The following is a 25,648-nucleotide window of genomic DNA, read 5'->3' as shown; positions in this document are numbered from 1 at the left end:
GGCGCAAAGCTACACAGAGAAACCCTGTCTCGGGAAAAACAAAACAACAACAAAAAGTCACATGTCACTGCATGGTTATGGTGCACACCTTTAATTCTAGCTTTTGGGAGGCAGAGGCAGGCAGATCTCTTGAGTTCAAGGCCAGCCTGGTCTACAGAGCAAGTTGCAGGACAGCCAGGTGTACACAGTGAAACTGTCTTGGGGAGGGAAAAAAATGGTCTTATGGCTGACACCCTCTCACATTTCAGACATGCTCCAGTCACTGGCCTCCAAAGCTCTCCTCTGCATGGTTTCTCATCTTGACTGGCAGGCATGCCAGAGGCTCTTAGGTGATGGTACCTCTCTGTGCCTTGATTGGGGTTGGGGTATGCATTCATGAAACTGTTCATTCAGCACAGATGTGTGTGCATCTAGTTGGATGTAAAGGTTCACTTGAAAGATGAATAACTAGTACAGAACTCCGGCTAATGATCTGCATGCTGCAGTCCACAGCAGGTAATATGCTAAGCACAGGGTGGACTAGAGGAGAAGAAAGATTTCACCAACGTGAAAATGCAAATACAGTCTCTGTCCTTTGGTATCCTGGGTGGTTAGAACCCCACCAGGGCACCAAAATGTGAGGACAAGCAAATGCCCTGTATAAATGGTGTAGTGTTTGCATAGTGCTTACCCCATGTAGTCCTGTACTTTACCTCATCTCTAGAGGAATTGTAATACCAAACACAATGAAAATGATACACGATTGTTAGGAAGGGATGGGGACAAGAAGAGTCTGCATATATCTGTAAATGTTTAGTTTGTGACCCTGGAACTTTGGTTTGTGGAACCTGCAGACAGAATCCTGCCTGCAGGAAAAATGACCACAATTTGTAGATGGTGGTCTGTTACTTCAATTTTCCTGTGTTTAAATAGCTTCATAGTTTTGGCAAAAGGGACATTTTCACACAAGAGGCAGTCCACTGTGTCAAAACTTTTGGCAGATGATGCCATGGTGTCTGAGGCCAGAAATAGACTGGAAAGGGACAGAGCTTCTGAGGTGGAAAAGGCCAGGTGGCATGGGTGTTGGGTAAGAGACCTGCAGTGAAATAGGGTGAGATGCAGAGGGACATAAGAGGGGCTCCTGAACCAAGAGCTTGAGGAAGGAAGGGACTGTTCTTGTGAATGTGACATTGGGGAAGACAGTGCAGTGGTATGGCCTCTGGAAGGTAGCATCTCCAGGCTAAGGAGAGGCACTTGAGATGGGAGGTACAGGTGTGCTGATGATGGTCTAAAGATAGGGTGGGCATGAGGGAGTAGCCTGAGGAACACAGAGGAACCATGGGCAGAGTGAGGTCCCCAGGGTATGATGGTGAATTAAAAGATCACAATGGCAGGTGAGATTCTGTTGAGCTAGTATGAAGAAAGGAACACACAGACGGTGGAGTGTTTACAAATGACACCCATGAGTGCTAATGGCAGAAAGGACACTGGGGCTCCAGGAGGTCTCGGGTGGCAAACAGAAGATCGCATGAGGGAGGTACTGGTCTGAGAGATGCTTGGGTGATGCAGTTGCTGCAACTGTGCATGGGGTGCAGATGTCAACATCACTGCAAGTGGGGAGCCTTGAAGAGGTTATCCACAGGAACGGCTGAAGACTGGGTGTCAAGAGCAAGCTCTCTCCTGATGCCAGCAATTGTGTGGTTTGACAAACTGGAAAACTGATGTGGGCCCTCTAGGAGGAAAGGCTGGAGCTACAAAGAGACAGGGCAGCTTCAGAAGGCAAGAGGAGCTTGCCAGTCAGAGAATTTTGCTGACAGATCCAAAACCCCAGCTGGGGGTGGGGGGTGGGGTGTAAAAGGCAGTTTGGTCCAGGGGATCTCTCAGAGCATGTCCCAGTAACTCAAGACATGTGCAGCAGTGTGGCTGGTGGTTTGAGACGTGGTGAAGGCCTTGGTTAGCTTGTTTGCTGGGCAGAGGAGGCTAGATGTGACTGCCTCAGTCCACGCTAGGTCATGTGCCACCAGCATGCATGCATGGGGAAACTGGAGGCCCAACTGCTCTCCCATAGGTACCAGGGTGCCAGAAAGTTGTACTCTTGACACAGCCTCCTGCCTGGCATGTCTCTTCCCTGTCCTCAGGCTCCTAGCAGCACACTAGAGGTGTGGAGTGGGAAGGGACAGTAGTGGAAGCTGGAAGGCAGGTGCATCCCAGGGCACCTCTTGCAGATTATGCTAACCATATATGGTGGGCAGTCATAGTGTCAGCCAGCCATGAAGCAAGTGACTTTAACATCCTGATGTGGAAGAGGACACGTTTTAGAGATGAGTACTGAGAACCTTGAAAGGGTCTTAGCTCTGAACAAGTTGGTTAGCAATCCTGGGGAGCCTAACTCCCCACTCCACTCCAGCCTGGCACCCTTCTGGGGCATGTCCTGGGAGGTTGAGCCCCAGGCCTGTTCCTTTGGGGGAGATAGGAGAATAAAGCAAGAAATCCAGGACCCAGAATTTCTGGGAAAAAAAAAAAGGTAATGCTTTATTATAGAAAACTGTCTTCAGCTCTCCACTCCCCAGCCATGCTGCTGGAGTCTTTGATTGTGTGTGGGCTGTGCGGCACCTGGGCCATAATGGTGGGCAGAAAGGCTGATTCTTTCATTGTAGGTTGCTCTGTGACAGGCTGGGACCCAGGACTCCTTGTGTGTCCACAGGCCCAGTGTCATAGCCCAGCTTCTTCATGTCCTTGGTCACCACATTGAAGAGGAGGGTGACAAATCCCTGAGAGCGGACACGGGTCACTAGAGACATGAGATGAGCATTACGTGAGGTTTGTCAGGGATAGACGTAGCAAACCACCTGCTGAAGCCCCTGTGTAGGTGGTGTTCTAGAAAATTCTTTGGGTGGCTTGTATATTACCAAGTCCCAGTTGTCTGGAAGCTCCCTAGCCTTCACCCATCCGTTTGCTGGGCTCCTGGGAGTTGGGGGCCCACCTCTTCCCTTCAACTGGGGTTGGGAGTATCAGCTTTACCTTCCCGGCCTTCACCCTGGGCCACCACCTTGGGGTCTGTGTACTCAGGCCGCCGTCCCATGAACCAGCTGAGGACATAGGAAAACATCAGTGAGGAGACCTCTTCCTGCTGTCCCTCCTCCTGTCTGATAGGCCAGGTAAGGTGCAGGAGATGTCCCCTGTCTGGGTCTGTGGCCAACAGTCCCAGCAGTGCTGCTACCAGGTGCTCCAAGCCATGTCCAGCCAAGGCTTTTGTGGGTTTGCATCACCAAGTACAACCTGAACCCATAGGGACACCCTCCCCCATACACACAAGGAACAGATGGGTCAGGAGAGGAGAAGAAAGCAGGCAGTGTGACCCTTAGCCTCCTCAGGTTAAGGAGGGAGGGAGAACCCAATTTCAAGTGCCAGATTCAGCTCCCCAAACTTGACCTCCTTGTATGGGATCCAGAACAAGCCACACCCTGTCACTGAACCTGTTTGTCTACCTCATGGGACTGTGTGGAAGCAAAGGTACCCTGCCAGCTGCCACATGACATTACCCTTTCTAGGGAGACTCTGGCCCTGGAAGGCTCTGGGTAACAGGTCATCTGACTTTTAAAGTCTCACCTAGCTAAGGGTACCGTTCAGCCCCCAGGCTCTGGCTAGCAAACGCAGAAACACTTCCTACAAATGTCCTGTGACTCATAGGCCACAATCCCACTGCACCCTAACTTCAGATCTTGGGCCCCACCCAGGGCTCTAAGGCACATGGACAGGATGTACAGGCCCAGCCAGCATCTTGCTGGAAACCATAGGCTTGGGGCAGACAGGATTAGCCTAAGCACAGAACCTAGGACCAACTCAGACTTCATGGAACAACTCCACCAGCATTCCTGTTTGCCTGCAGCGGCTGCGGCGGCGGGGCTTTGTCTTTTCCCAGGGCAGTTTGTGGCAGGCTTAAAAGGTAACCATGACTACACATCGACCACCCATAACTATGCTGAGGGCATGGCTGGACCCTTGGGCTCCCAGGCTAGACCTCAGCAGTCCCATTGGACTGCTGGGCAGGAGGTCCTGTGGAGTCAACTGTGAGTGCTGTTCAGACAACCTAAGGTAGGGATAGGGAACCAGGGTCCCTGCAGTCGTGCATTCCAGGAGAAACTGGATGCGCGTGCGTGTGCGTGTGCGCGCACTGCTTCCTGTCTCCCCATCATAGAGCAAAGCTCTAGCTGTAGTCACCTCAGCAATGAGGAGTCTCAGGAATGCCTGGCAGTAAAGGCACCCTTAGCATGTCTCCAGCTGTCTTCTACTCTGCAGGTGGTTTTCTCATGAGAAGAGACAGGCAAGTTCAGGGGAAGTGCTCCAGGCGAGGGCTGAGGCAGGGCAGAACCTAGTGGGCTCAAAAAGCCGAGGCCAGGCGAATGAGAAGCAAGAAAGAGGCCACTGGCATCCTGGCTCCTAAAGGCAAGAGGGTGTGCCAAGCAGCTTCCAGCAGCGATACCACCCTAGGGCTTTGCAAAGACGAGGGTGGGGAGGCTGCACTGAGAAGGTGGCTTATCTGTGAAGAGGGTCTATGGAGGAGGTACTAAGAATGTTGCAAGGTAGGAATAATCCTGGGTTATCCAGGTAGGCATAGGCAAGGTGCAGTCCGCCCTAAGAACCTTTCTTCAGCCCTCTCAAAAGTGGGCTCCAGGCTCCCTTCTCCACATCCTCTCTGCCTGATACTAGCTTGCAGGAGGCTGCTCATTGGCTGCTGCCTGGGAGCCTCGGGGCCTTCACTTCCCTTTCATCCCTGTCAGCGTGCTGGGGAGCAGAGGTGGCATGCAGCAGAGCTGGGCAAAGATCTCCCCCTGGGCCATCTCCAAGATTCCTGTCCTGTTCTCCGGGACCTTCTCACTGCCTCCTCCCTGCACCCCCGTCCCCCAACCCTCTTCACACTTGCTGGCAGCAGCAACTTTCTGACTGCTCCTAACTCTTAAGTTTTCCCCAAGAGAGCAAGAGCTCTTAGGGCCCTGTGTGTAGAACATGCTCCCAAGATTCTTCGCAGCTGCTGCTTGACTCTGCTCTTGTTCCACCTAAAGTGGCCTCCCAGGGTGCCATGTGGAAGGCACTAGTAGATGCTCATAATACTGGGTCACTGTGGCTGTCATGAGGAGTTGCCTCCTCTTGCTGCTGCAGCCCGACAAACAGCGTTTCCATGTGACAGACTCAAAGGGCACAGCAGAAAGCCCCACAGCCTTAAGCTGCCAGGAAGTGGTCCAAGGAAGCCTGAGGACTCAGCAGTCTTCCTGTCTGCATACCTGTCTCCAGCTGTCTCTAGGTGCAGCCACGTGAAGACCTGTGGTTTCCAGGCCTCAGGAAGGTGGGAGGCGCTGGCCCATTAGTTACCCATTAGATCAAGAGGCAATAAGGCTGCAAACCAAAGGCCCACCTTGTGAACTTCTGCAGTGTAGATGTGGACTCCGGCACAAACATGGGGATGGTCCTCTTGTGCCTGAAACAAATGTTTTTCACACAGAGATGTACAGAGGAACAGTACTGGCCCTGTGGAAACCTCTACAGGCCAGGGTGCAAACCTGTACCGATGAAGGTGTGTGGCTGCACATAGATAGGACCTTTTCTACCTACACCCCCTTCCATTCCTCTCCAGTAGCATGAGTCTCCTACATAGGTGTGTCTCTTCCAAGGTGCAGACTATATACCCAGGTCACCCAGGGCTCTGAATATATTTGCCCAAGTCCAAGGAAGGAGCAATGGCCAGAAAGCCTGCTGTCTAAAAGTGCTGTCTCAGGGTTTGCCTACCCCAGTAAGGGGCAGACTACAGGCCAGAGACTGGGTCAGAGTGGGCACCTACCGTCCCGGAGAGAAGGGTACATGCACTGCTCCGTAGCCTCGGACCACATCATTCCCAAACACGTCTGGTCCATACACACTGAGCACGATCTGTGGCCCTTTGAAGGACAAGGTTGGCATGTGGGGAAACAAGGGAAGGTGTGCAATACATGATGTGCCCAGCTGAGTCTGGAGCAGGGACTCACAGGATGAGTCCAAGCCCTGGGAATCCTGTCCACACCAGGGTTTCTGTCCCCTGCTACTTCCTGTGCCTCTGCTGGTGCCCTGGTGCTCTCCATACCTCTGCTCATAGGTGGGGAGACAGAGCCAAGACATTTAGTAGACACAGGAAGTCCGTTGGAGGCTCTGTGCCAACCTGGGCCTGTTTTCTTCTTCTCTGGTGGCTATGGTCTCTCTAAGCTGTGACACCCTGAGAGAGGGGCTTGTCCTGAGGGTTCTGAGAGCAGTTAGGAAAATCATGGCCTTCCAGGTATTTTTCCTTAACATACTGATGTTTACATATGCTTCCTGATCACATCCAAACAGGCCTGCCAGGCCTGCCAGGCCTCCACCTCCTTAGTGTCTGACCTCTAGGTGTAACTGACAGATCTACTACTGTCTGCTGCAACTCCAGATGACAGGTGAGGCCTGGAAGCTGGCTCTGTAGTTACTGCGGAATGGCCTCAGTCAAGCTTCTCAACATTTTTGCCCTCAGCTTTCTTGTGTCTAAAAGCATTGGAATAGTACCAAACACAAGAGGTGCACAGTAAAGGTTAATGAAGTCTGCCCTTCCACAACTGCTCTGCCACCAGAGCAGTCTGTGAGTTATTCAGATAGTTCCTATGTGGTGCTTTGTTCATTCCCAACACTACCTGATCACTATAGATCACTCACATAGAGGTTCTTGACACACGGTGTACTCGCCTCTGAGCACACTGCTGGGTGTATGCCCAGGAAGGACTCACACAGACAGGCAGGTCTCTGGTCAGTTCTACAGCCCTACATTGCACTCCTCTCCACGGGTGCTTTCCCAGCTGTGTTCTCTGACCTGCCACTCCACACTTGCCAACCTTGGCAGACCAGTGTCAGCCTGGCCTGGCCAGCCTCTACGGCTTTGCTAGGTTTGGAAGGGCTCAGAATTAGAAGGGGAAGGCTTTGTACAGAGCATGAACAAAGGCTCAGAAGAAGGTCCCGAGCCACTGGCACAGGATGAGCAGGTACTGCAGCAGTATGCAGTGGGAAGCTGAGTGACTCGGGGTCAGACCCTCCAGCCAGGTGGCTGCAGCCTTGCACACCAGGCTGTGTGTGCAGATGGCAGTCAACAGAACAGCCAGATGTTGAGCACATCAAAGGCTGGGGCAAACACCAAGACACTGGCAGTGTCCATCTGAAGAAGGAGAGTGGGGGAAGTGCAGCAGAGGATCCACCCGTCCCATCCTGGCCCACAGACTCACAGCCATAGGGGTTGGTACTTTTAAAGGTGACATCGATGGGGAAGTTCCACACCAGTGCTTGCCGGACATCTTGGCTCTTGGATGCTATCTGTGAGATGCCCTCCTCCAGACCCTGTATAGACACAGATAGAGATAGCTGGTCTGAGCTCCTGGTCTCATGGCCCTTCCACTTGTGTAGTCAGGTTAGGAAGGCCATTTGAGTTCTTTCCATGTGGCTTGTTCCCTACCTTTCTTTTAGATACTTACCCCAAAGTGCCTTGGTCTAGACTCTGCCCTCCCGTTATCGGTGGACTCCTGATGCCCTGCCCTCCTCAGTCCACCCATCTCTGACTGACAGACTAGAGCGTGCTCGACTTACTGTGTTGGTTTCCTCTACAAGAGGCTCTGCTCTGCTCTACGGACGTGGGGACTTCTGTCAGGCGTTGGTCACTCCCAGAGAACTCAGTAATAATTATTAAGACAAGAAAGTGCTGACTCAGTGGGTAAAGGCACTTGCTGCACAAGCCTGACAACCCGAGTCTCATCCCCAGAAGCGTATAAAATCAGATAAACCACCCTGGTGTGGTGGTGTGAGAGGGGGGGTGGAGACAAGAGAGTGCCCCTCTGTCCCCAGCATATCTAGTGTGTGTGGGCATGTACTTGTACACACAAAATAAAATCATTTTAGAAATTCGTTTTATAGCCGGGTGGTCGTGGCACACGCCTTTATTCCTAGCCCTTGAGAAGTAGAGGCAGAGACAGGCAGATCTCTGTGAGTTTGAGGCCAGCCTGGTCTACAGAGCGAGTTCATACCAGAACAACCAGAGCTACACAGAGAAACCCTGTCTCGACGCCCCGCCCCCTTTTCATTTTTTTTGTTTTGCCTGCATTGCATGTCTATGGAGGCCAGCAGAGGGCACCAGATCCCCTGGGACTGCAGTTACAGATGGTTGTGAGCCACCATTTATTTGTGTGCTGGGTATTGTTGGGGTCATCTGCAAGAGGATGCTGTCAACTGCTTAGTCATCTCTCTGGCCCCAAGGGTGGCTCACAACCACCTGTAACTCCAGCTCCAGGGGATCTGACCTCTGGCCTTCATAGTCACTTGCATTCACAGCCATACACAGATACACATTAACATAATTTAAAGTAAAATAAATCCCTGATAAGTAGAGGCATCTTTCAAAAAATGTAAATATCATAGGAGAAAAAAGAAAACAAAAGTATTGACATGTCTGTGGTACAAATGAAGAAACCCAGGCTCAAAGAAGTTGGGCTTCTACGTTTTAATTTTTTTCGTTTGTTTGGGTCTTATATATGTAGCCCAGGTTAACCTTGAACTCCCAGAGATGCTCCTGCCTCAGCCTTCTGTGTTGGATTACAGGCATATGCCACCATGTTTGGCTAGCTGTCACTTTTTAAACTGTTGTGAGGGTTAAGTGTGTGTGGTGCTAACAAGAAAGCACGGTGTGGTGTACCACAGCCCCTGGGTGTTCTCTGCTGTCTGAGGAGAGGCCAGATTTTGGGGTGTCAGGGTTACTGGCTGAGGGTGTTTATAGCCACTGGTGGGCACTTTTCCAGGGCCTGCTGCTTATGCTGCCCTCTGTCCCTCTTGGCTGCCACCAGCACACACTCCAGGGATGCGTCAGTGAACCCAGTGGTGGCTATATTCTGTAGCTTTGCCAGGAGCAAACTCCTGTTTGGGTCCCCTCTGACCTTAGGGTCCACCTCTTGGGTCTGGAATAGAAGGCTGTGACAGGTACCTCAGGAATCACGACAGCTCTAAGTAGAGGAGGCCCATGAGTCCAACTCACCGCTGTGGGGGCCCAGTCCTGGCCGTACACGAAGCAGTACTTGCAGAAGAGGTCATCATATTCTGGAAACTGAGAGAAAAGCATGCAGGATTCTGTTTAGGGAATGCAAACTGAGCCCACACGTTAGCTAGGCAGGTGCAGTGGATAGGAATTAGGAACACGAGGCACCTGGGATGGAGGGTATGGACTTCAGCAGGGGCAAGGGGACAGAAATGAGGGAGATGGGGTTAGTCCCAGACTGCCAATGCTTATAGGCTGCTTTGCTCACGGTCTGCTTTCTGTCTGTCTTTCCCAGTCCATCATCTGGCAGACCCCCTTGCTCATCCTTCAGAATTCACCCTCGGGGCACCTGTTCTTAACTCCTTAGATGGTTAAGGATCATTGCTTGGCTCCTTTTGACCTCTGCATTTCCACATCCAGGTACCCAATGTCTACGTCTGACAACCTTGTGTGACTGAGGAAGGAACAGGTTTTATGTGTGTCCTCAGTGCTGGGCACAAATTAGATCTACAGGAATCATGCTGACGTGAAACCCAGGAAGCTACAGATCTATGGCTAGAACTGAGGGCCTGGGAGAAGGGAGGACCCAGAGCAGAAACTGGAAGAAGGTGGCTAGAGTACTCAGCCCATCTGGGCAGCCTTCTGTTGGATAAAGGAAAACAGGAGGACATAATACTTGATGAACCAGGAAGGCAGGAACACCTACGGAACCTCGGGCCTGGCAGAACGTAAACCATCTAGCCAAACCTCAGAATAAGTAAGAGTACGAGTATTTTCAACAAGCAGCCTAGAAAAATAATTGTAGCAAAGTTCTGACTGTCTGTCAGACAGATCTGTGTTCGAATCCCACTTGGCCACTGCCTCCTGCTAAGTTTTTCTAGCTGTTAAGTAGATCAGCTGAGCCTTCACTCCGATTAGTACCAGCCCATCACTCAACCAAGTAGACAGGATGCAAGCTGGAGGCCATAGTGTGACTTTGGTACCAGCTCAAGGACTCGAGAGGTCTGTTTTCACGCCTGCTTGTCCGGGCCCAGCAACCTGGCGCCAAGGTTTTCAAAGGCTGATTCTCCATTCCAACTAATTGAGAGGCTCAGAGCAATGGCTTGGCTCTCCGGGAGCTGAGGGAAGAATCCGGGGAGGGGAACGGGCCGGCCCTGGGCAGGTCCACGGCAGCTCACCTGGGCGCTCTCTACCTGCCCGTTGACCATGAGCAGGAAGACGCTGGGACTCGCTGCAGCCATGGCACGGCTGGGCCGGGAGACCCGCGCAGGCCGCGCGCCCTGCCGTTGCCAGGAGGCTCCCGGGTTGCCTTGGAAACAGATGGCAAGCCATCTGGGACAAATTTCTCAGCGGTGACGATTTGGTTCAAGAACTAGAGTGCGCAGGCGCGGTAGTCTTGGCGGCCGTAAAGGCGGTCTTCTCCGCTCCCGGCCGTGTGAAATTAACCTCTAAGGTTGGATCCTCAGACCCGCGGTAACTGTAACTACCCTAGCCTGGCCGTGTTTGAAGAGAACAGGGTGACGAAAAGCAGCTGCCGGACTCAGGCCCGCGGAAAGTCACGTGCTAGAGTTACCTCTGGCCACAAGGTGTCGCTGTGGCCGCACGCGGCGGCGGTCGGAGGGCCGGATGCGAGTGGTCCAGCAGGCATCGCCTTGCGCCCTGCCCCAGGTGAAGGGTATGCCCTTCAGGTCTTTGAGGCTCTTGTCCTTGAAACCTCTAGAATCCTCCAGTCCAAGCCCCCGGCCCCACATGTGAAACTTGGACCCACGGAGAGGCAGCGATCCACGTACCAGTCACCCATTTTTGGAGAATCACTGGCTGCTCAGGGATGTTAGAGCTGGGTCCCAAGCATCCTACCCAGTAGACGCAGCTGTCATCCCTTAGCTCCTACTGGACTCTCATCACTATCCAATCCAATGCTAGCCTTTGCCTCTAGCTCCCCAAGTGCCTGTCCTCATTGGCAAGGCCATGGTAAACACTTGGGAACTACGTCTTGAATGAATTCTTGAATGTATCTCCGTTTCTGGAGGAAGAAACTGAAATTCAGACCCGGGAGGTAATCTGGCCATATTCATTGCAGTAATTTAGGCTTCACATGCAGAATTTCACAAGGCAACATTAGAGACCACATTAAGTACTGGAGAGCCTGGAAACAAATGGATACAAAGGTGTACACTTGAGGGAGCTCAGCCTGTGGAGTCCAGGTCATCATATCAGCTGCCAACTGGGAAGTCAGTCCAGTGTTCCTACAGCCACTTGTGTGGAAGAGGGAAGCTGTGCGGTCATAGCCTCCCAGGTGGGCCGGTATAAAAAACAAAAATAAAATCTTTAACGTAGAGCCAAGTCACATAAGCAGAGCCTCTAGGCACCGCTCCCCTAGGTAGTGGCTGCCACTTGCTGGTCTCAACTGGAAGAGTTGGAACGTTACAGGCTACTGACTGAGCCATGATCTGAGAAGGGGGCACTCTCAAACCCCGGATTATTCATTAGTTAAGGCTTTTGCGTTCTAAACCAAAAGGATGAGAAATCTGAGGCTAGTTTTTGTTGACTTTGCACAAGTCATAGTCGCCTGAGGAGGGAAGCTCGCTTGAGAAAATGCCTCCTTCAGATCTGGCTGTAGGCAAGCCTGTTGAGCATTTTCTTAACTAGTGATTGATGGGGGAAGGCCCAGCCATTGTGAGTGGGGCCACTGCTGCCGGTGATTCCCGAGTGATATAAGAAAGAAGGTTGAGCCGGGTCGGGTCGGGTCGTGGTGACACACGCCTTTAATCCCAGCACTCGGGAGGCAGAGGCAGGAGGATCTCTGTGAGTTCAAGGCCAGCCTGGGCTACAGAGTGAGTTCCAGGACAGGCTCCAAAGCTACAGAGAAACCCTGTCTCAAAAAACAAACAAACAAACAAAAAAAGAAAGTTGAGCAAGTCTGAGGAGCAGGCCAGTAAGCAGAACTTCTTCATGGCCTCTGCATCAGCTCCTGCTTCCAGATTCCCGCCCTGTTTGAGTTCCTTTGATGATGAACCATGATATGGAAGTGTCAGCCAAATGAACCCTTTCTTCCTTAACTTGTCTGGTCATGGCATTTCATCACAGCAGTAGCAACCCTGAGATAAGGTGGTACCCGTTAGTGGGGGTGTTGCTGTGACAGACATGACTGTGTTGTTTTGGGGAGGATTGTGGAAGGACTTTGGAACTTGGGCTGGAAAAGCCCTTGAGTGTTGAGAGGTAAGTGAGCTGTTCTGTAGGAATTTGGTGGTAGATAAGAATGTTGAGAGCACTGGGCAGTGGTGGTGCATGCCTTTACTTTAGTCTCAGCACTCGGGAGGCAGAGGCAGGCAGATCCCTGAGTTTGAGGCCAGCCTGGTCTACAGAGTGAGTTCCAGGACAGCCAGGGCTACACAGAGAAACCCTGTCTCGAAAAACAACAAACAAACAAACAAACAAACAAGAACGTTGAGAGCGGTACAGATGATGAAGGCCTGACTTGTGCAGTTTCAGAGGGAAGTAAAGACTCCAACAGACCTTTTGTGTGATGAATCTGTGGTGTCTGCTCAGCTGGAGCTGAAGAATCCGCTCTGATTAACAAGGGACCAGAACCACTAAGGTAAAACCTTCCCTTTGCTGGGACAATGGATGCTGGTCAGCAGGGGCTGAAGAATCAGCTGTGGTTGAGACCAGCATCGTTGAGGTGGAATCTTCTGGGAAGTGTTTCCTGTGTTCCTGAGGTGGCCAAGGTTGTACCTTGTGCTGGCACCCAAACTGGGTAGTGTAAGAGTCACCTGGATGGGGCTAGTTTTTTTTTTTTTTTAATTTTTGCTTTATGTGCATTGATGTTTTGCCTGTGTGTATTCCAGATTTTGGAATTACAGACAGCTGTGACTGCCACATGGGTGCTGGGAACCGAACCTGGGTCCTCTAGAAGAGCAGTCAGTACTCTTAACCGCTGAGCCATGTCTCCAGCCCTAGTGCTAGTTTTGAAGGCAAGAAGGGGTCCTGGAAAGCAGCTGAGGCTTGACACTTGGAGCTATGGCAAGGCTGAAGTCCCTAAAGAGGATCCAGGAGAGGCTATTGGTGAAAGTGCAGCCCAGCTGCAGCCAGGACCCCAGCATATTTGGCTCCACTCCACTGCTACTGCTGTTCTTGGTGGTCATCCCATGGTACTGGCACCTCCAAATATGCCTGGGTCAACAGTGATCAGCTGGAGACAGGACAGGTAGAGGGACGTGAGGAAAGGATGGGCCTCGGGGTTCTGTCACCGTTCTTGAGAAAGGAAGGCTAAGAAGAGGAAGACAATGATGAGCTGTCACCATGAGGGCAGCTCTGATGATCCTTGCTGTCTTGTTCCTCATGGATTTGGGTTCTGAGGACAGACAACAGATGCATTCCTCCATCCCCACACTCTGGGCAAGGAAGACCAGTCTCAGGGATGGTCTGGGTTGGAGGATATTAGCCTCAGAGCCAACTACAGAGGCCTGTAGTGCTCCTCTGGTGTAGCTGTGACTTGTTCTCTAACGGTGGTGTTTTCAAGGAATGGGCACAGCATGAGGTCATCAATGGTGGCATTTTTGTTTTCATTTGCGGGGGTGGGGGTGTGGGTGTGGGGGGGGGGGGGGGTGGGGGGGGGGTGTGGTAGTGGTGGATCTCAGTCCTCCATATGCTCAGCAGGACTGAGTACTGTCTTATAAAAAGGGAAATTTAGCACATGGTTTTGAAGGTCTTGAGAAGTGAGTTAGTTGTCTTGAAGATGGAAGGCTGTGAAAGATTGAGTCTGGCCCCTGAATCACTGGCCACTTCTAAATGTGCTCCTGTCATGATGCCATCCTCATGACATGATGAAGCTAGAGGCCTTGGCCGATAGGGTGAACCATTGGTAACTTCCAGTCCTAGTGCTGTAACTACATTAGACTCTGATCTTTATAAAATGCCAGTCTTGGAGCTGAAGAGATGGCTCAGTGGTTAACAGCATTGGCTGCTCTTCCAGAGGACCTGGGTTCAATTCCCAGCACCCATATGCAGCTTACAACTGTGTGTAACTCCAGTTCCAGGGGATCTGACACCTTCATACAGACATAAATGCAGGCAAAACCACCGTCAATGTATGTAAAATAAAATGAATAAATCATTAAAATAATGAAGTGCCAGTCTCAGGACAATACAGGCCCCACATCTAGAACACCAGGCAAGGTGATGACACATGTCCACAGCTGCCACCCAGTCTTCAGTGGGTCTCGCTGTGCACAGTGCTAGAAATAAGATGAATCCTGTGTCTTCATCCATCTGGCCACCCAGGCCACCGGAAGCTGGGGCAGCCACTTTCTATATGCTGCTGTTCTTGAACCAAAATATACTCCCCCGCTGGCTGTAGGGCTAACTCCTATCCTGCAGGGAGGCTGAAGGTGGCACTAAGAATAAAACATCCATCAAGCCACATCGCCTTGGTGCAGACCCTGGGCAGCAGCCCCAGAACTCCACCCATCACCCTCCCACCAAGATGGCCACAGGGTCCACTATGGACTGACATATGGAATTTTATAAGCGCAGCTTTTGCCTCCCTGTGAACCTACTACCCACCCGATCCCCTGAAAGTAAGATGCTTTCGGGCCCAAATCACCCCTTTAGTGGGGAGGAGGGTAGGTTATTATGGCCACCATGCTGGGGTGAAGACAGGCCATTGTGATCTCACAGGATCCTGGGCTGACTGATGATACCTGAGCAAGGCCATTGTGATCTCACAGGATCCTGGGCTGACTGATGATGCCTGAGCAAGGCCATTGTGATCTCACAGGATCCTGGGCTGACTGATACCTGAGCAAGGCCATTGTGATCTCACAGGATCCTGGGCTGACTGATGATGCCTGAGCAAGGCCATTGTGATCTCACAGGATCCTGGGCTGACTGATGATGCCTGAGCAAGGCCATTTGTGATCTCCAGGATCCTGGGTTGACTGATGATGCCCTGAGCAAGGCCATTGTGATCTCACAGGATCCTGGGTTGACTGATGATGCCTGAGCAAGGCCATTGTGATCTCACAGTCCTGGGCTGACTGATGATGCCTGAGCAAGGCTATTGTGATCTCATAGGATCCTGGGCTGACTGATGCCTGAGCAAGGCCATTGTGATCTCACAGGATCCTGGGTTGACTGATGATGCCTGAGCAAGGCCATTGTGATCTCACAGGATCCTGGGTTGACTGATGATGCCTGAGCAAGGCCATTGTGATCTCACAGGATCCTGGGCTGACTGATGATGCCTGAGCAAGGCTATTGTGATCTCATAGGATCATGTTTTACCACTGAGGCACTCTACCAGAGCGGCTGGGTCAGCAAAGTCCTTCACCTTTTTTTCTTTATATATTTCCATTGAAATGATTTATTTTGTGTATATGTATATCACATGTAGAAATCAGAGAATGATCTTGGAAATGGGTTCTCTCTTGCCACTTCATGGGATCAGAGGACAGAATTCAGGTTGTCAGGCCTATGGGCAAGCCCCTCTACTACTGAGCCATTCCCTCATCAGTCTTAGATCTCTCTCTCTCTCTCTCTCTCTCTCTCTCTCTCTCTCTCTCTCTCTCTCTCTCCCTCTCCTTTTCTTTGTGTTTATTTTATTTATTTGAGATAGGGTCTTTTTTTTTCAATCTTTTTTTTTTTCTTGCCGGAGCTGAGGATCAAACCCAGGGCCTTGTGCTTGCTAGGCAAGCACTCTACCACTGAGCTAAATCCCAACCCTGAGATAGGGTCTTATTATGTAGCTGGAACTAGCTATGTAGGCCAGACTGGCCTGAAATGTAAGAGATCTGCCTCTGCCTCCAGAGTACTGGAAGGCATGTAACATCATGCTTGGCCCAGTCTTGAACTTCTTAAGATGATCTTCCAATCTAGTGCTTAAGTCATAGTTGGTGGGGTCCTGTTACTTGCAGCCAGATGTAGGGCTGGGAGAACTGCAGTCTTGGAAAGCCCCTCCCTTACACCACCAATGAGGTCTGCACCCCTAGTCTCCAGCATTTGCATGGTTAGCAGCAAGGCCCTTGTTTGGATTGCAGCTGGAGTCAGAATTTAGACCAAGTCCCCATTTCAGTCTTGAGTGATTCTTTCCCATAAGACAGGAAACAGGACATTTATGTAGCCAGTAAGAGCAAAGGGATGGACCAAGTGCACCAGCTAAGAGGCTTACAGTTTAGGCCTTGCATGTATGGTGGGCTCATGGTAGGAGGTGGTTCTTTTGGTTTTAAACTCTCTACTCTAACCTGTTGTGAACTCAAGTTCTTAAAAAAGAACTTGTGGTTCTACATGCTGGCTGATTAGTTAGAATGCCTGTGCCTATAGAGAGCTGGAAGGTGGGGCCTGAGCCAAGTTATCTCCGGCTAGTTTTGAATCTTACCAGCCATTCATGGTCCAGCTGTGTGACCTAACATCTGCCCTTCTACTGGGGACATCCACCAACCCAAAGGTTAAGAGTGTTATCAGATGACACCTGAAGTCTACAGCATTTTGCAGGGGGCACATCTCAGATAGCCTGCATATCAGATATTTACATTACCATAAAAACTTCAGGAAAGTGTTACTATATTAGAACACAGTATTTGGGGTGACCTAAATCTGTGTACCTGGGCCACAGTCACTCACATTCAGTTCTAGAATAAACACTTATTCTGAGGTGAGAGCTGTGTTTTATACCCAACACAGGATGTGTATGTGTGTATGTGTATCTAGAGGGATTTGTGCATGTTTGACTATCCATGGAAGCCAGAAGAGGGTGTCAGAATAACAGGAAAATTGTACATTGGGACTGTTGAATTTCTAGCTAGGTGACAGCAATGTCTGCAAGACAGATTCTCAGGAAGAAGAGCCCACTAGGGTGACAGTGAGCAATGAACTTGATAGTGGAGGCTTCAAAGCTGCTATGGCCTCTCTGGTAGTGAATCCAGTCCACTCCAAGTTTGTCCTGCCAGCTTTCCTGAGACTTGAAACTAGTCTGCTTCCTGACTTACCTGCCTTCCTTCAGGGGCTCCCAGTGCTCCACAAAAGTGTTTACACAGAATTAGTGTAAAGTTTTTAAATAAAGACCAGACAATGGACAGAAACACAGTAGGTGAATTCTGAGAGAGAGCAGTGGAGAGAATATGAATCTCTCTCTCTCTCTCTCTCTCTCTCTCTCTCTCTCTCACACACACACACACACACACACACACACACACACACACACACACACACACCAGGGAGAATGGGGACCTTCTAGAGTTGAACTTGGAATTATTGTGATTGTTTAAATGAGAATGGCCCTCACAGGTTCATATATTTGAATTCTTGGTCCCTAGTTGGTGAGCTGTTTAGGAAGGATCTGGGGGTGTAGCCCTGTTGGAGAAGGTGTGTCACTGGGGGTGGGCTTTGAAGTTTCAAAAGTCCTGCCACCATTCCTAGTTCGTTCCGTCTGTCTGTCTCCTCTCTATTTCTCTCTCTCTCTCTCTCTCTCTCTCTCTCTCTCTCTCTCTCTGCCTTTTGTTTGTGGATTGAGATGTGAGCTCTCAGCTGTCTAGGAAAACAAACAAACAAAATTCATGTAATAAGTAGTCTTTTGTACCTAACTTTTTTCCACTTAGCACCATGTTTTAAAGGTCTGCCTACATTGTATTATGTATTAATATGTCAGTTATTTTATTTCGTTTCATATTTTTGAGATAAGGTCTCACCTATCCTGGAACTCACTTTATTGATCAGACTGGCATTAACAGAGATTCATACCTGCCTCTGCTCCCCAAATTGGGATTAAAGGAATGTTCCATTATGCCCAGCTTTTTAAAACATTTCTAAATTTTTATTTTCTTTTTTCCTTTTTGTCCATCAGTTGATTGACATTTGAGCTTCTAATTTTTTGGTGTTGTGCACGTAAGATCTGTGTACCAGATTTTGCAAGGACATAGGCCTTCAGTTCTAGGTATATACAAAGAGTGGAATTGCTGGGTATCTGTTCGTAGGCACTGTCTGACTTGTACTGCGCATGCTTCAAGGGGAAGAAAGGTTGTCTGCCTTGTCACCTAGAAAAAAGCCACTAAAGAACTGTTAGACCTCAGTGATAGAATGCCCATTTTTCACAAATATGATTTACTAACTAATGATCAATTAAAATCATTTAAAAGCATTGGTCTGTGTTATGTTGCCAAGAAAATTAGACATAAATTTATAGCAAGCTTCCATGATTACATGTCTACACATTCTAGATTATATATTTGTCCTGGGGCTTGCCCAATATATCTAACTATAGTTTTTTCAATTGCTATTTATTTTCCTCGTGTGTTCATGCCCATACATGTGTATGCAGAAGCCACAGGTTGACACTGGGTGCATCCCTCTATCACTTGCCACTTAATTTCTGAAATAGGGTCTCTTACTGAACCTGGAGCTCACCAATTTGGCTATACTGTCCAGCTAGAGAGCCTCTGGGACCCTCCTGTTTCCCCCTCCCAGAACCATGTATTATGCCAGTGCAGCTATGCTGGGCTTTTTATATGGGTGCTGGGGATCAGAACACAAGCACTTTACTAACAGAACCATCTCTCCAGCTCCCTCCTCAACGTCCATGGGAGTTGTGAAACAAAATGCAACGACTACGTTTCTATTTTGATGTATGTCATAATAAAGATCTTGAACCCCCTAAGTATGGACAATGAGTAACAACAGCCACAGACCCCCCCAAATCTGTCCTAGAGACAGACGGAAGGGGCTTATTAACTGTCTTGAGACAGAGGTTTACTGTGTACCTGGAACTCAATATGTACATCAGGCTAATCTTGAACTCACAGAGATTTGCCAGCCTCTGCCTCTCCAGTGCTGGGACTAAGGGTGTGTGTCTCACAATGCCCAGCTTTTTTTTTTTTTTTTTTTAATTTAATCTAAATTGAACACATATGTGTATTAAGTTTGCGAAAATGTATTGATGTGTGAAACTTCGTGCATGTATTTTGGTACGAAGTACAAGAGGTGGGGCAACATAAACACCTGTGTATGCTTACCAAAATCCATTTCTGGTCGGAACCCAACCTTCAGTTTTTAGTTGAGAACTGCGTAATAAATGTCAAGCAGGCACTCAGACTACTGAGTTTCATCCCAGTTTTCCCCTCCACACTTTTCTTGTCTCACTGGGAAACCCAGAACTCTTCGGAGTGGGCCCCACCACCGGAGTTGCCTACGGAGAACCTTTCCAGCTCTCGGTTAACAGCGCTCACTTTTGCCTTCTCCAGTTGACTGTAGCAGGATGGCAAGGAAAGGAACGACAGGGTGCTAGCTCTGTCGCGGTCCATATGGCGTGCGCATCCAGACCAGGGGCTGGGGCCCAGGTCAGCGACATTCTAGAATCCGGAGGATTTGGGCCTCTATGGTCACTCCTCCTCGGGAACCAGGCGCCCAGAACTTCCGGAGCTAAAAGAGTGAGATGCAAACCCCATAGGAGATGAGGCTGACAAGGAAGAGGCGGCGAAAGGAAAGGCGGGGGTACGGAGCCTGTTGCCTAGGTAGCAGACCCCCCCCACTCCGTATCTCCGCTCCTTCGGGCCCCGCCCCTTCGGGCCTAGGGAGCCCGTAGGCCCTGATGTGCAGGCGAACGTGACGGTGTTTTGCCCGCCCTTCTCCCAGCTCCTGAGACTGCTAGCACACGCATGCGTCAGAACGTTGCGGGGCTGCGCACGCACCCCCGAGGTGCGCGCATCACCCCTTGGGCGTCTCCCGCCGCGAGCTGGACCTCTGGGAACGCGCGCGCGCGCGCGTGCGTGCAAGACCAGGGCGCGGCTTCCTCGTCCGGTGAATTCTGATTGGATAGAGTAAAACGAAGGGGTGGGAACCTCGGCGGGGACCGCTCAACGATTGGCCAGGGATTGGAGGAGCGTGGTCCTGGGGCGGCGGGCCGGGGTGGTCTGGCCCGGCGCGCGCGAGGTTGAGGAGGTGCCTACGTTCCTTGATAAGTGAGCGAGTCCAGGGGGACACTCGTCGCCTGGTTGGCAAGACCCGGGAACCCCAAGTCCCCGAGGAGGCGTGGCGGCGGCGAGGTGCCGGCGGGTCGGTGAGTGCGGTCCCGGGAGCCCCGGGGCCCCGCCCCTCCCTTTCTTCCGGGGCCGCGCCGCGCCCCCTTGAGCCCCTACACCCGGGCCGCAGGGCTCTCCGCGCCAGCCGCCCCTCTCGCCTGCTGCGCAGGTCTTGCCTCCTAGCCCGCAGAGGGGAAACTGAGGCCCCCAGGGCGGCCTCCTCACCGGCGCCTCCACGCACACCATGGCTGAGCCGCTGAAGGAGGAGGACGGCGAAGACGGCTCTGGGGAGCCCCCTGGGCGGGTGAAGGCAGAACCCGTCCACACCACGGCCTCTGTCGTGGCCAAGAACCTGGCCCTGCTCAAAGCCCGCTCCTTCGACGTGACCTTTGACGTGGGGGACGAGTACGAGATCATCGAGACCATAGGCAATGGGGCCTACGGGGTGGTGTCCTCGGCGCGCCGCCGCCTGACGGGTGAGCTGGCTTCCTGAGGCTCAGCATGTGTGGACTGCTTTCCAGAGGCCGTGAGGAGCCCGCACGGTCCCAGGAGGATCAGCTGCGCCGGGGATTCTGGTTCCCCTCACCACTGACCGACTAGGTGCCAGCTCCCCGTTAGGGTCTCTTCTCAGGAACCCTGCTCCCCCCCCCCCCCCAGTCAGCCTACTTCCTCCTTAGCAAAACGATATCCCTGTAAGCCAGAAGAGAGAGGTGCTCCTTGGTGCCCCAAAAGGTATCTATTAGAGCCAGAGATTGGCACAATGGCTTGGTGATGGAATGGAGGAAGATCTGGGATGGAGAGAATCTAGGAGGAGGGAGAGTGAGCTCAGGTAGTGCAGTCAAGACCACCACTAACGAGCTGTGTCTCCTCCGTATGAGCTGTTAGTACCTGCCTCATGAGGTAGTTGTGGAGTTAAAATTTGGTATATGTCACACACAGGGTCTTGCACGTAGTAGGTACATACCTGCTGTTAGTTGAGTTCTGGAAGGGCAGTGTGAAAGGGGCCTGCAGCTGCTTCAGGGTACTCTCCGGTATATGCCTTTTCCCTGCCCTCCAGGCCAGCAGGTGGCCATCAAGAAGATACCCAATGCTTTTGACGTGGTGACCAATGCCAAACGGACCCTCAGGGAACTGAAGATTCTCAAACACTTCAAACACGACAACATCATCGCCATCAAGGACATCCTGAGGCCCACTGTGCCCTATGGAGAGTTCAAATCTGTGTAAGGAGTGGGATGGGGGAAGGAGATACTGCCAGGACCAGAGTAGAAGTCCAAGGCCAACAATGCTGAAGTTTTGGAAGGGCAGTTGATCCCAGTGTGAGACAGGCTGGGGAAAGTCCATGATTCCCAGGAGCAGTGTTCCTCTAGGGCATAAGTAGGGACAGTTCTTGTTTCTCAAGAAGAATACAAGGGCTCAGTAGTAGGATGATTAGCATCTTTGAGGTTTTAGGTTGACTCTTCTGTACTGGGACAAAAAAAAAAAAAAAAAAAAAAAAGAGAGAGAGAGAGGATGTATTTCTTTCAACTATATAGTAAGTTCAAGGCTAGCCTGAACTACACGATACCCTATCTCAAAAGACAAAACAAAAAACCCAAACAGCAGGAGAGGGAGTGAAATAAACAAGCCCAAATTTTATAAGAGAACAGACACAGGACATTATAGTGTCATGACACTTTCCTATTTTTATGGCAGACATAACTAATAGATGACAAAATACTTTTTTAAAAATAGAAAATTGTAGCTGGGTGGTGGTGGTGGTGGTAGTGGCAGCAGTGGTTAATCCCAGCACTCGGGACACAGAGGCAGGTGGATCTCTGTGAGTTCCAGGCCAGCCTGGGCTACCAAGTGAGTTCCAGGACAGGCGCAAAGCTACACAGAGAAACCCTGTCTCAAACCCCCCCCCCCCCAAAAAAAAAAAAAAAAAAAAAGAAAAGAAAAGAAAATTGACAAGCTTTCACAATTTCATTTCATCTTTAACAGTAACTGCTGGCAAACAAGAATTTGCTCCAAAATTAACTGTACTGGACAAGCCTGGTATAATTGAACACCTTTAAAAAAAAAAATCTGGCAGGGAAATTTGATCTATGGAGAAAATGATCTGTCAAAAAGTTGTGGAAAAGTTGGGGCTGTAAAAATGGTTCAGTGGTTAAGAGCACTTGCTGCTCTTGGAGAGGACCTGGGTTCAGTTCCCAGTGTCTGCATGGAGGCTCACAGAAGTCTGTAACTCCAGTTCTGGGAGATAGACTCCCTCTTCTGGCCTCTGTGGGCATCAGGTGCATATGCAATACACATAACATGTATGCAGAGAAACATACACATAAATTAAAAAAAAAAAAAATCTGCCGGGCGGTGGTGGCGCATGCCTGTAATCCCAGCACTCAGGAGGCAGAGTCAGGCAGATCTCTGTGAGTTCGAGGCCAGCCTGGTCTACAGAGCTAGTCCAGGCCAGGCTCCAAAGCTATAGAGAAACCCTGTCTTGAAAAACAAACAAACAAACACAAAAACCTATAAAAAGCTGTAGAAAAATTTAGAACCTGGTGCTATTCTCTCATATCATGCTCCTAGTCCTTTGGGGTTTCAGTGTGAGCATGGGTTAAACTCTAGAATTGGGAGGCTAGTGAGCATGGGGCTTGTCCCTGTAGTGTGAAGAGGCCAGCTTACACCCCTCTCACCGTTTCTAGCTATGTGGTACTGGACCTCATGGAGAGTGACCTACACCAGATCATCCATTCCTCACAGCCGCTCACATTAGAGCATGTGCGATACTTCTTGTACCAGCTGCTTCGGGGCCTCAAGTACATGCACTCTGCTCAGGTCATCCACCGTGACCTTAAACCCTCTAACCTCTTGGTGAATGAGAACTGTGAGCTCAAGATTGGTGACTTTGGAATGGCCCGTGGCCTGTGCACGTCCCCTGCTGAACACCAGTACTTCATGACTGAGTATGTGGCCACTCGCTGGTACCGTGCCCCTGAGCTCATGCTTTCCCTGCATGAGTACACACAGGCTATTGACCTCTGGTCTGTGGGCTGCATCTTTGGTGAGATGCTGGCCCGGCGACAGCTCTTCCCGGGCAAAAACTACGTGCACCAGTTACAGCTGATCATGATGGTGTTGGGAACCCCATCACCAGCTGTGATCCAGGCTGTGGGGGCTGAAAGGGTGCGGGCCTATATCCAGAGCCTGCCACCACGGCAGCCTGTGCCCTGGGAGACAGTATACCCAGGTGCTGACCGCCAGGCCCTCTCACTGCTGGGCCGCATGTTGCGATTTGAACCCAGTGCCCGGATCTCAGCTGCTGCTGCCCTTCGTCACCCCTTCCTGGCTAAGTACCATGACCCTGACGATGAGCCTGATTGTGCCCCACCTTTTGACTTTGCTTTTGACCGGGAAGCTCTTACCAGGGAGCGTATTAAGGAGGCCATTGTGGCTGAGATTGAGGACTTCCATGCACGGCGGGAGGGCATCCGCCAGCAAATCCGCTTCCAGCCTTCTCTGCAGCCTGTGGCTAGTGAACCTGTGTGTCCAGATGTTGAGATGCCCAGTCCCTGGGCTCCAGGTGGAGACTGTGCCATGGAGTCCCCTCCTCCAGCCCCACCACCGTGCTCTGGCCCCGCACCTGACACTGTTGATCTGACTCTACAGCCTGCCCCCCCAGCCAGTGAGCTTGCCCCACCGAAAAGAGAGGGTGCCATCTCTGACAATACCAAAGCAGCCCTCAAAGCTGCCCTGCTCAAGTCCCTGAGGAGCCGGCTCAGAGGTGCTTTGTGGGTCTGGCAGCTGGCTGGGTAGTGGAGTGGTGGAAAAGGGCTCTGGGACAGAATCGTAAGCCCTTACCTTTCCCTTGTCCAACTGCCCCGCAGATGGCCCCAGTGCACCCTTGGAGGCACCTGAACCTCGAAAGCCCGTGACAGCGCAGGAGCGCCAGCGAGAGCGAGAAGAGAAGCGGCGGAGGCGGCAAGAGAGAGCCAAGGAGCGGGAGAAGCGGCGGCAGGAGCGGGAGCGCAAGGAGAGGGGGGCTGGTGCCTTGGGGGGGCCCTCTACCGACCCTCTGGCTGGACTGGTGCTTAGTGACAATGACCGAAGCCTGCTAGAGCGCTGGACTCGCATGGCCCGGCCTCCGGCCCCGGCCCCGGCCCAGCCCACTAGTCCTCCCACTGGCCCAGTATCTCAGTCCACCGGTCCTCCCCTACAGCCTGCAGGCTCTGTTCCTGGCCCTGCCTCCCAGCCTGTTTGCCCACCCGCCGGCCCTGCTCCCCAGCCTTCTGGCCCTCCTGGACCTATCCCTGCCCCACTCCAAACTGCCCATTCCACTAGCCTTCTGGCCCCTCAGTCACTTGTGCCAACTAGTGGGTTGCCTGGCTCCAGTGCCCCAGAAGTTCTGCCTTACTTCCCATCTGGCCCCCCACCTCCAGATCCTGGGGGGCCCCCTCAGCCTTCTACGTCAGAGTCACCTGATGTCAACCTGGTGACCCAGCAACTGTCCAAGTCTCAGGTGAGAAGAGAGACAAAGGCCTGGGATACCTTGACCTGGGTCCTGAAAGGTGGGTTTGGATTGTTGTCCATGTTGGATGAAACCAAGGAGCAAAGGGAGCCTTACCTCTTTGAGCCTGTCTCCTGCTCCTAGCAGGAATGGAAGGTCAGTGAAGAGGTGGTTGGGAGATAGGCTCTGCTTGGAAAGTGGCCCAGAGGCAGCCCCACTGCACTAGTACTTGATGATTTTGAGATAGTGTTCATGGTCTGGGATATCTGGTCAGAGTGGTTAGTAATAGCCTGTGCCCTGCTCACCTTAATCTGTCCTTCCTGGCACCTGTGTTTATAACCTGTTAATTGTCCATGCAGGTGGAGGACCCCCTGCCTCCTGTGTTCTCAGGCACTCCAAAGGGCAGTGGGGCTGGCTATGGTGTTGGCTTTGACCTGGAGGAATTCTTAAACCAATCTTTCGATATGGGTGTTGCTGATGGGCCACAGGATGGGTAAGATGGTTGGACTGAGCTCCTGGAATGGGGCTATGGCAGGGTCCTTGGATGGCTGCCCAGCTGGTCCAGGCTGAGAACACCCATCCCAATTCCTTTTCCTTGTAGCCAGGCAGACTCAGCTTCACTCTCAGCCTCCCTCCTTGCTGACTGGCTTGAGGGCCACGGCATGAACCCTGCTGACATCGAGTCTCTGCAGCGAGAGATCCAGATGGACTCCCCAATGCTGCTGGCCGACCTGCCTGACCTCCAGGAGCCCTAAAACCCACAGCTTGTGCCTTGCTGCCAGGACAGACCCAGCTTCAAGGTCCAGGGATGCAATCCAGAGGCCTGCAGCCTTGGCACTGGCAGGTGAGGCTCAGCTTGAGTTACTCTGCAGGTTCATCTCAGACCCACCTTTCAGCCTTAAGCAGCCATCTGAGCCACCACCGAGCCATAACAGGATTTGGAGACCCTACTCCCCCGAGCAGTCTTCTTCAGTATTGTATTTTTATTGTTGTAATATGCATTTGTTTTGCCATCAAAATGAGGTCTGTGAAATACGAGGTTTCCTTTAACCTGACTGTGTGTCATTTTTAGAGTTGGGATAAGAATTCCAGCCGGCGTATGAGGAAGAGCCA

The 25,648-nt window shown here is 51.4% G+C and overlaps 2 protein-coding genes across 6 annotated transcripts; one reads left to right on the top strand and one right to left on the bottom strand.

The window, feature by feature from the left end:
• Positions 1-2,466: 2,466 nt before the first annotated feature.
• Positions 2,467-10,589, bottom strand: B9d1 (B9 domain containing 1). Of its 3 annotated transcripts, none has more exons than XM_036197677.1 (7): positions 10,219-10,589; positions 8,990-9,109; positions 7,248-7,359; positions 5,816-5,912; positions 5,393-5,455; positions 3,001-3,068; positions 2,467-2,770 (listed from the first exon to the last, which is right to left on the bottom strand). In XM_036197677.1, exons 1-7 carry the CDS (start codon positions 10,279-10,281, stop codon positions 2,628-2,630), a joined length of 666 nt encoding a protein of 221 aa, XP_036053570.1. In that variant the 5' UTR covers positions 10,282-10,589; the 3' UTR covers positions 2,467-2,627. The 3 variants fall into 3 exon arrangements, with proteins under 3 accessions (XP_036053570.1, XP_036053572.1, XP_036053571.1); XM_036197678.1 differs by having other exon boundaries at positions 2,469-2,770; positions 9,041-9,109; positions 10,219-10,573; XM_036197679.1 differs by lacking the exon at positions 5,816-5,912 and having other exon boundaries at positions 9,041-9,109.
• A 9,313-nt stretch (positions 10,590-19,902) lies between these two features.
• Positions 19,903-25,585, top strand: Mapk7 (mitogen-activated protein kinase 7). 3 transcript variants are annotated; one of them, XM_036196712.1, is made up of 7 exons: positions 19,903-20,087; positions 20,219-20,525; positions 21,107-21,272; positions 22,734-23,812; positions 23,916-24,547; positions 24,895-25,028; positions 25,137-25,585. In XM_036196712.1, exons 2-7 carry the CDS (start codon positions 20,294-20,296, stop codon positions 25,288-25,290), a joined length of 2,397 nt encoding a protein of 798 aa, XP_036052605.1. In that variant the 5' UTR covers positions 19,903-20,087; positions 20,219-20,293; the 3' UTR covers positions 25,291-25,585. The 3 variants fall into 3 exon arrangements, with proteins under 3 accessions (XP_036052605.1, XP_036052604.1, XP_036052606.1); XM_036196711.1 differs by having other exon boundaries at positions 19,903-20,525; XM_036196713.1 differs by lacking the exons at positions 19,903-20,087; positions 20,219-20,525 and adding an exon at positions 20,582-20,649.
• The last annotated feature ends 63 nt before the right edge of the window (positions 25,586-25,648 follow it).

The sequence above is a fragment of the Onychomys torridus genome, chromosome 8 (genome assembly GCF_903995425.1).
Source record: "Onychomys torridus chromosome 8, mOncTor1.1, whole genome shotgun sequence".
Taxonomy (NCBI): Eukaryota; Metazoa; Chordata; class Mammalia; order Rodentia; family Cricetidae; genus Onychomys; species Onychomys torridus.
The sequence above is the reverse complement of the archived record's forward strand: the minus strand, read 5'-3'. Positions and strand labels throughout refer to the sequence as shown.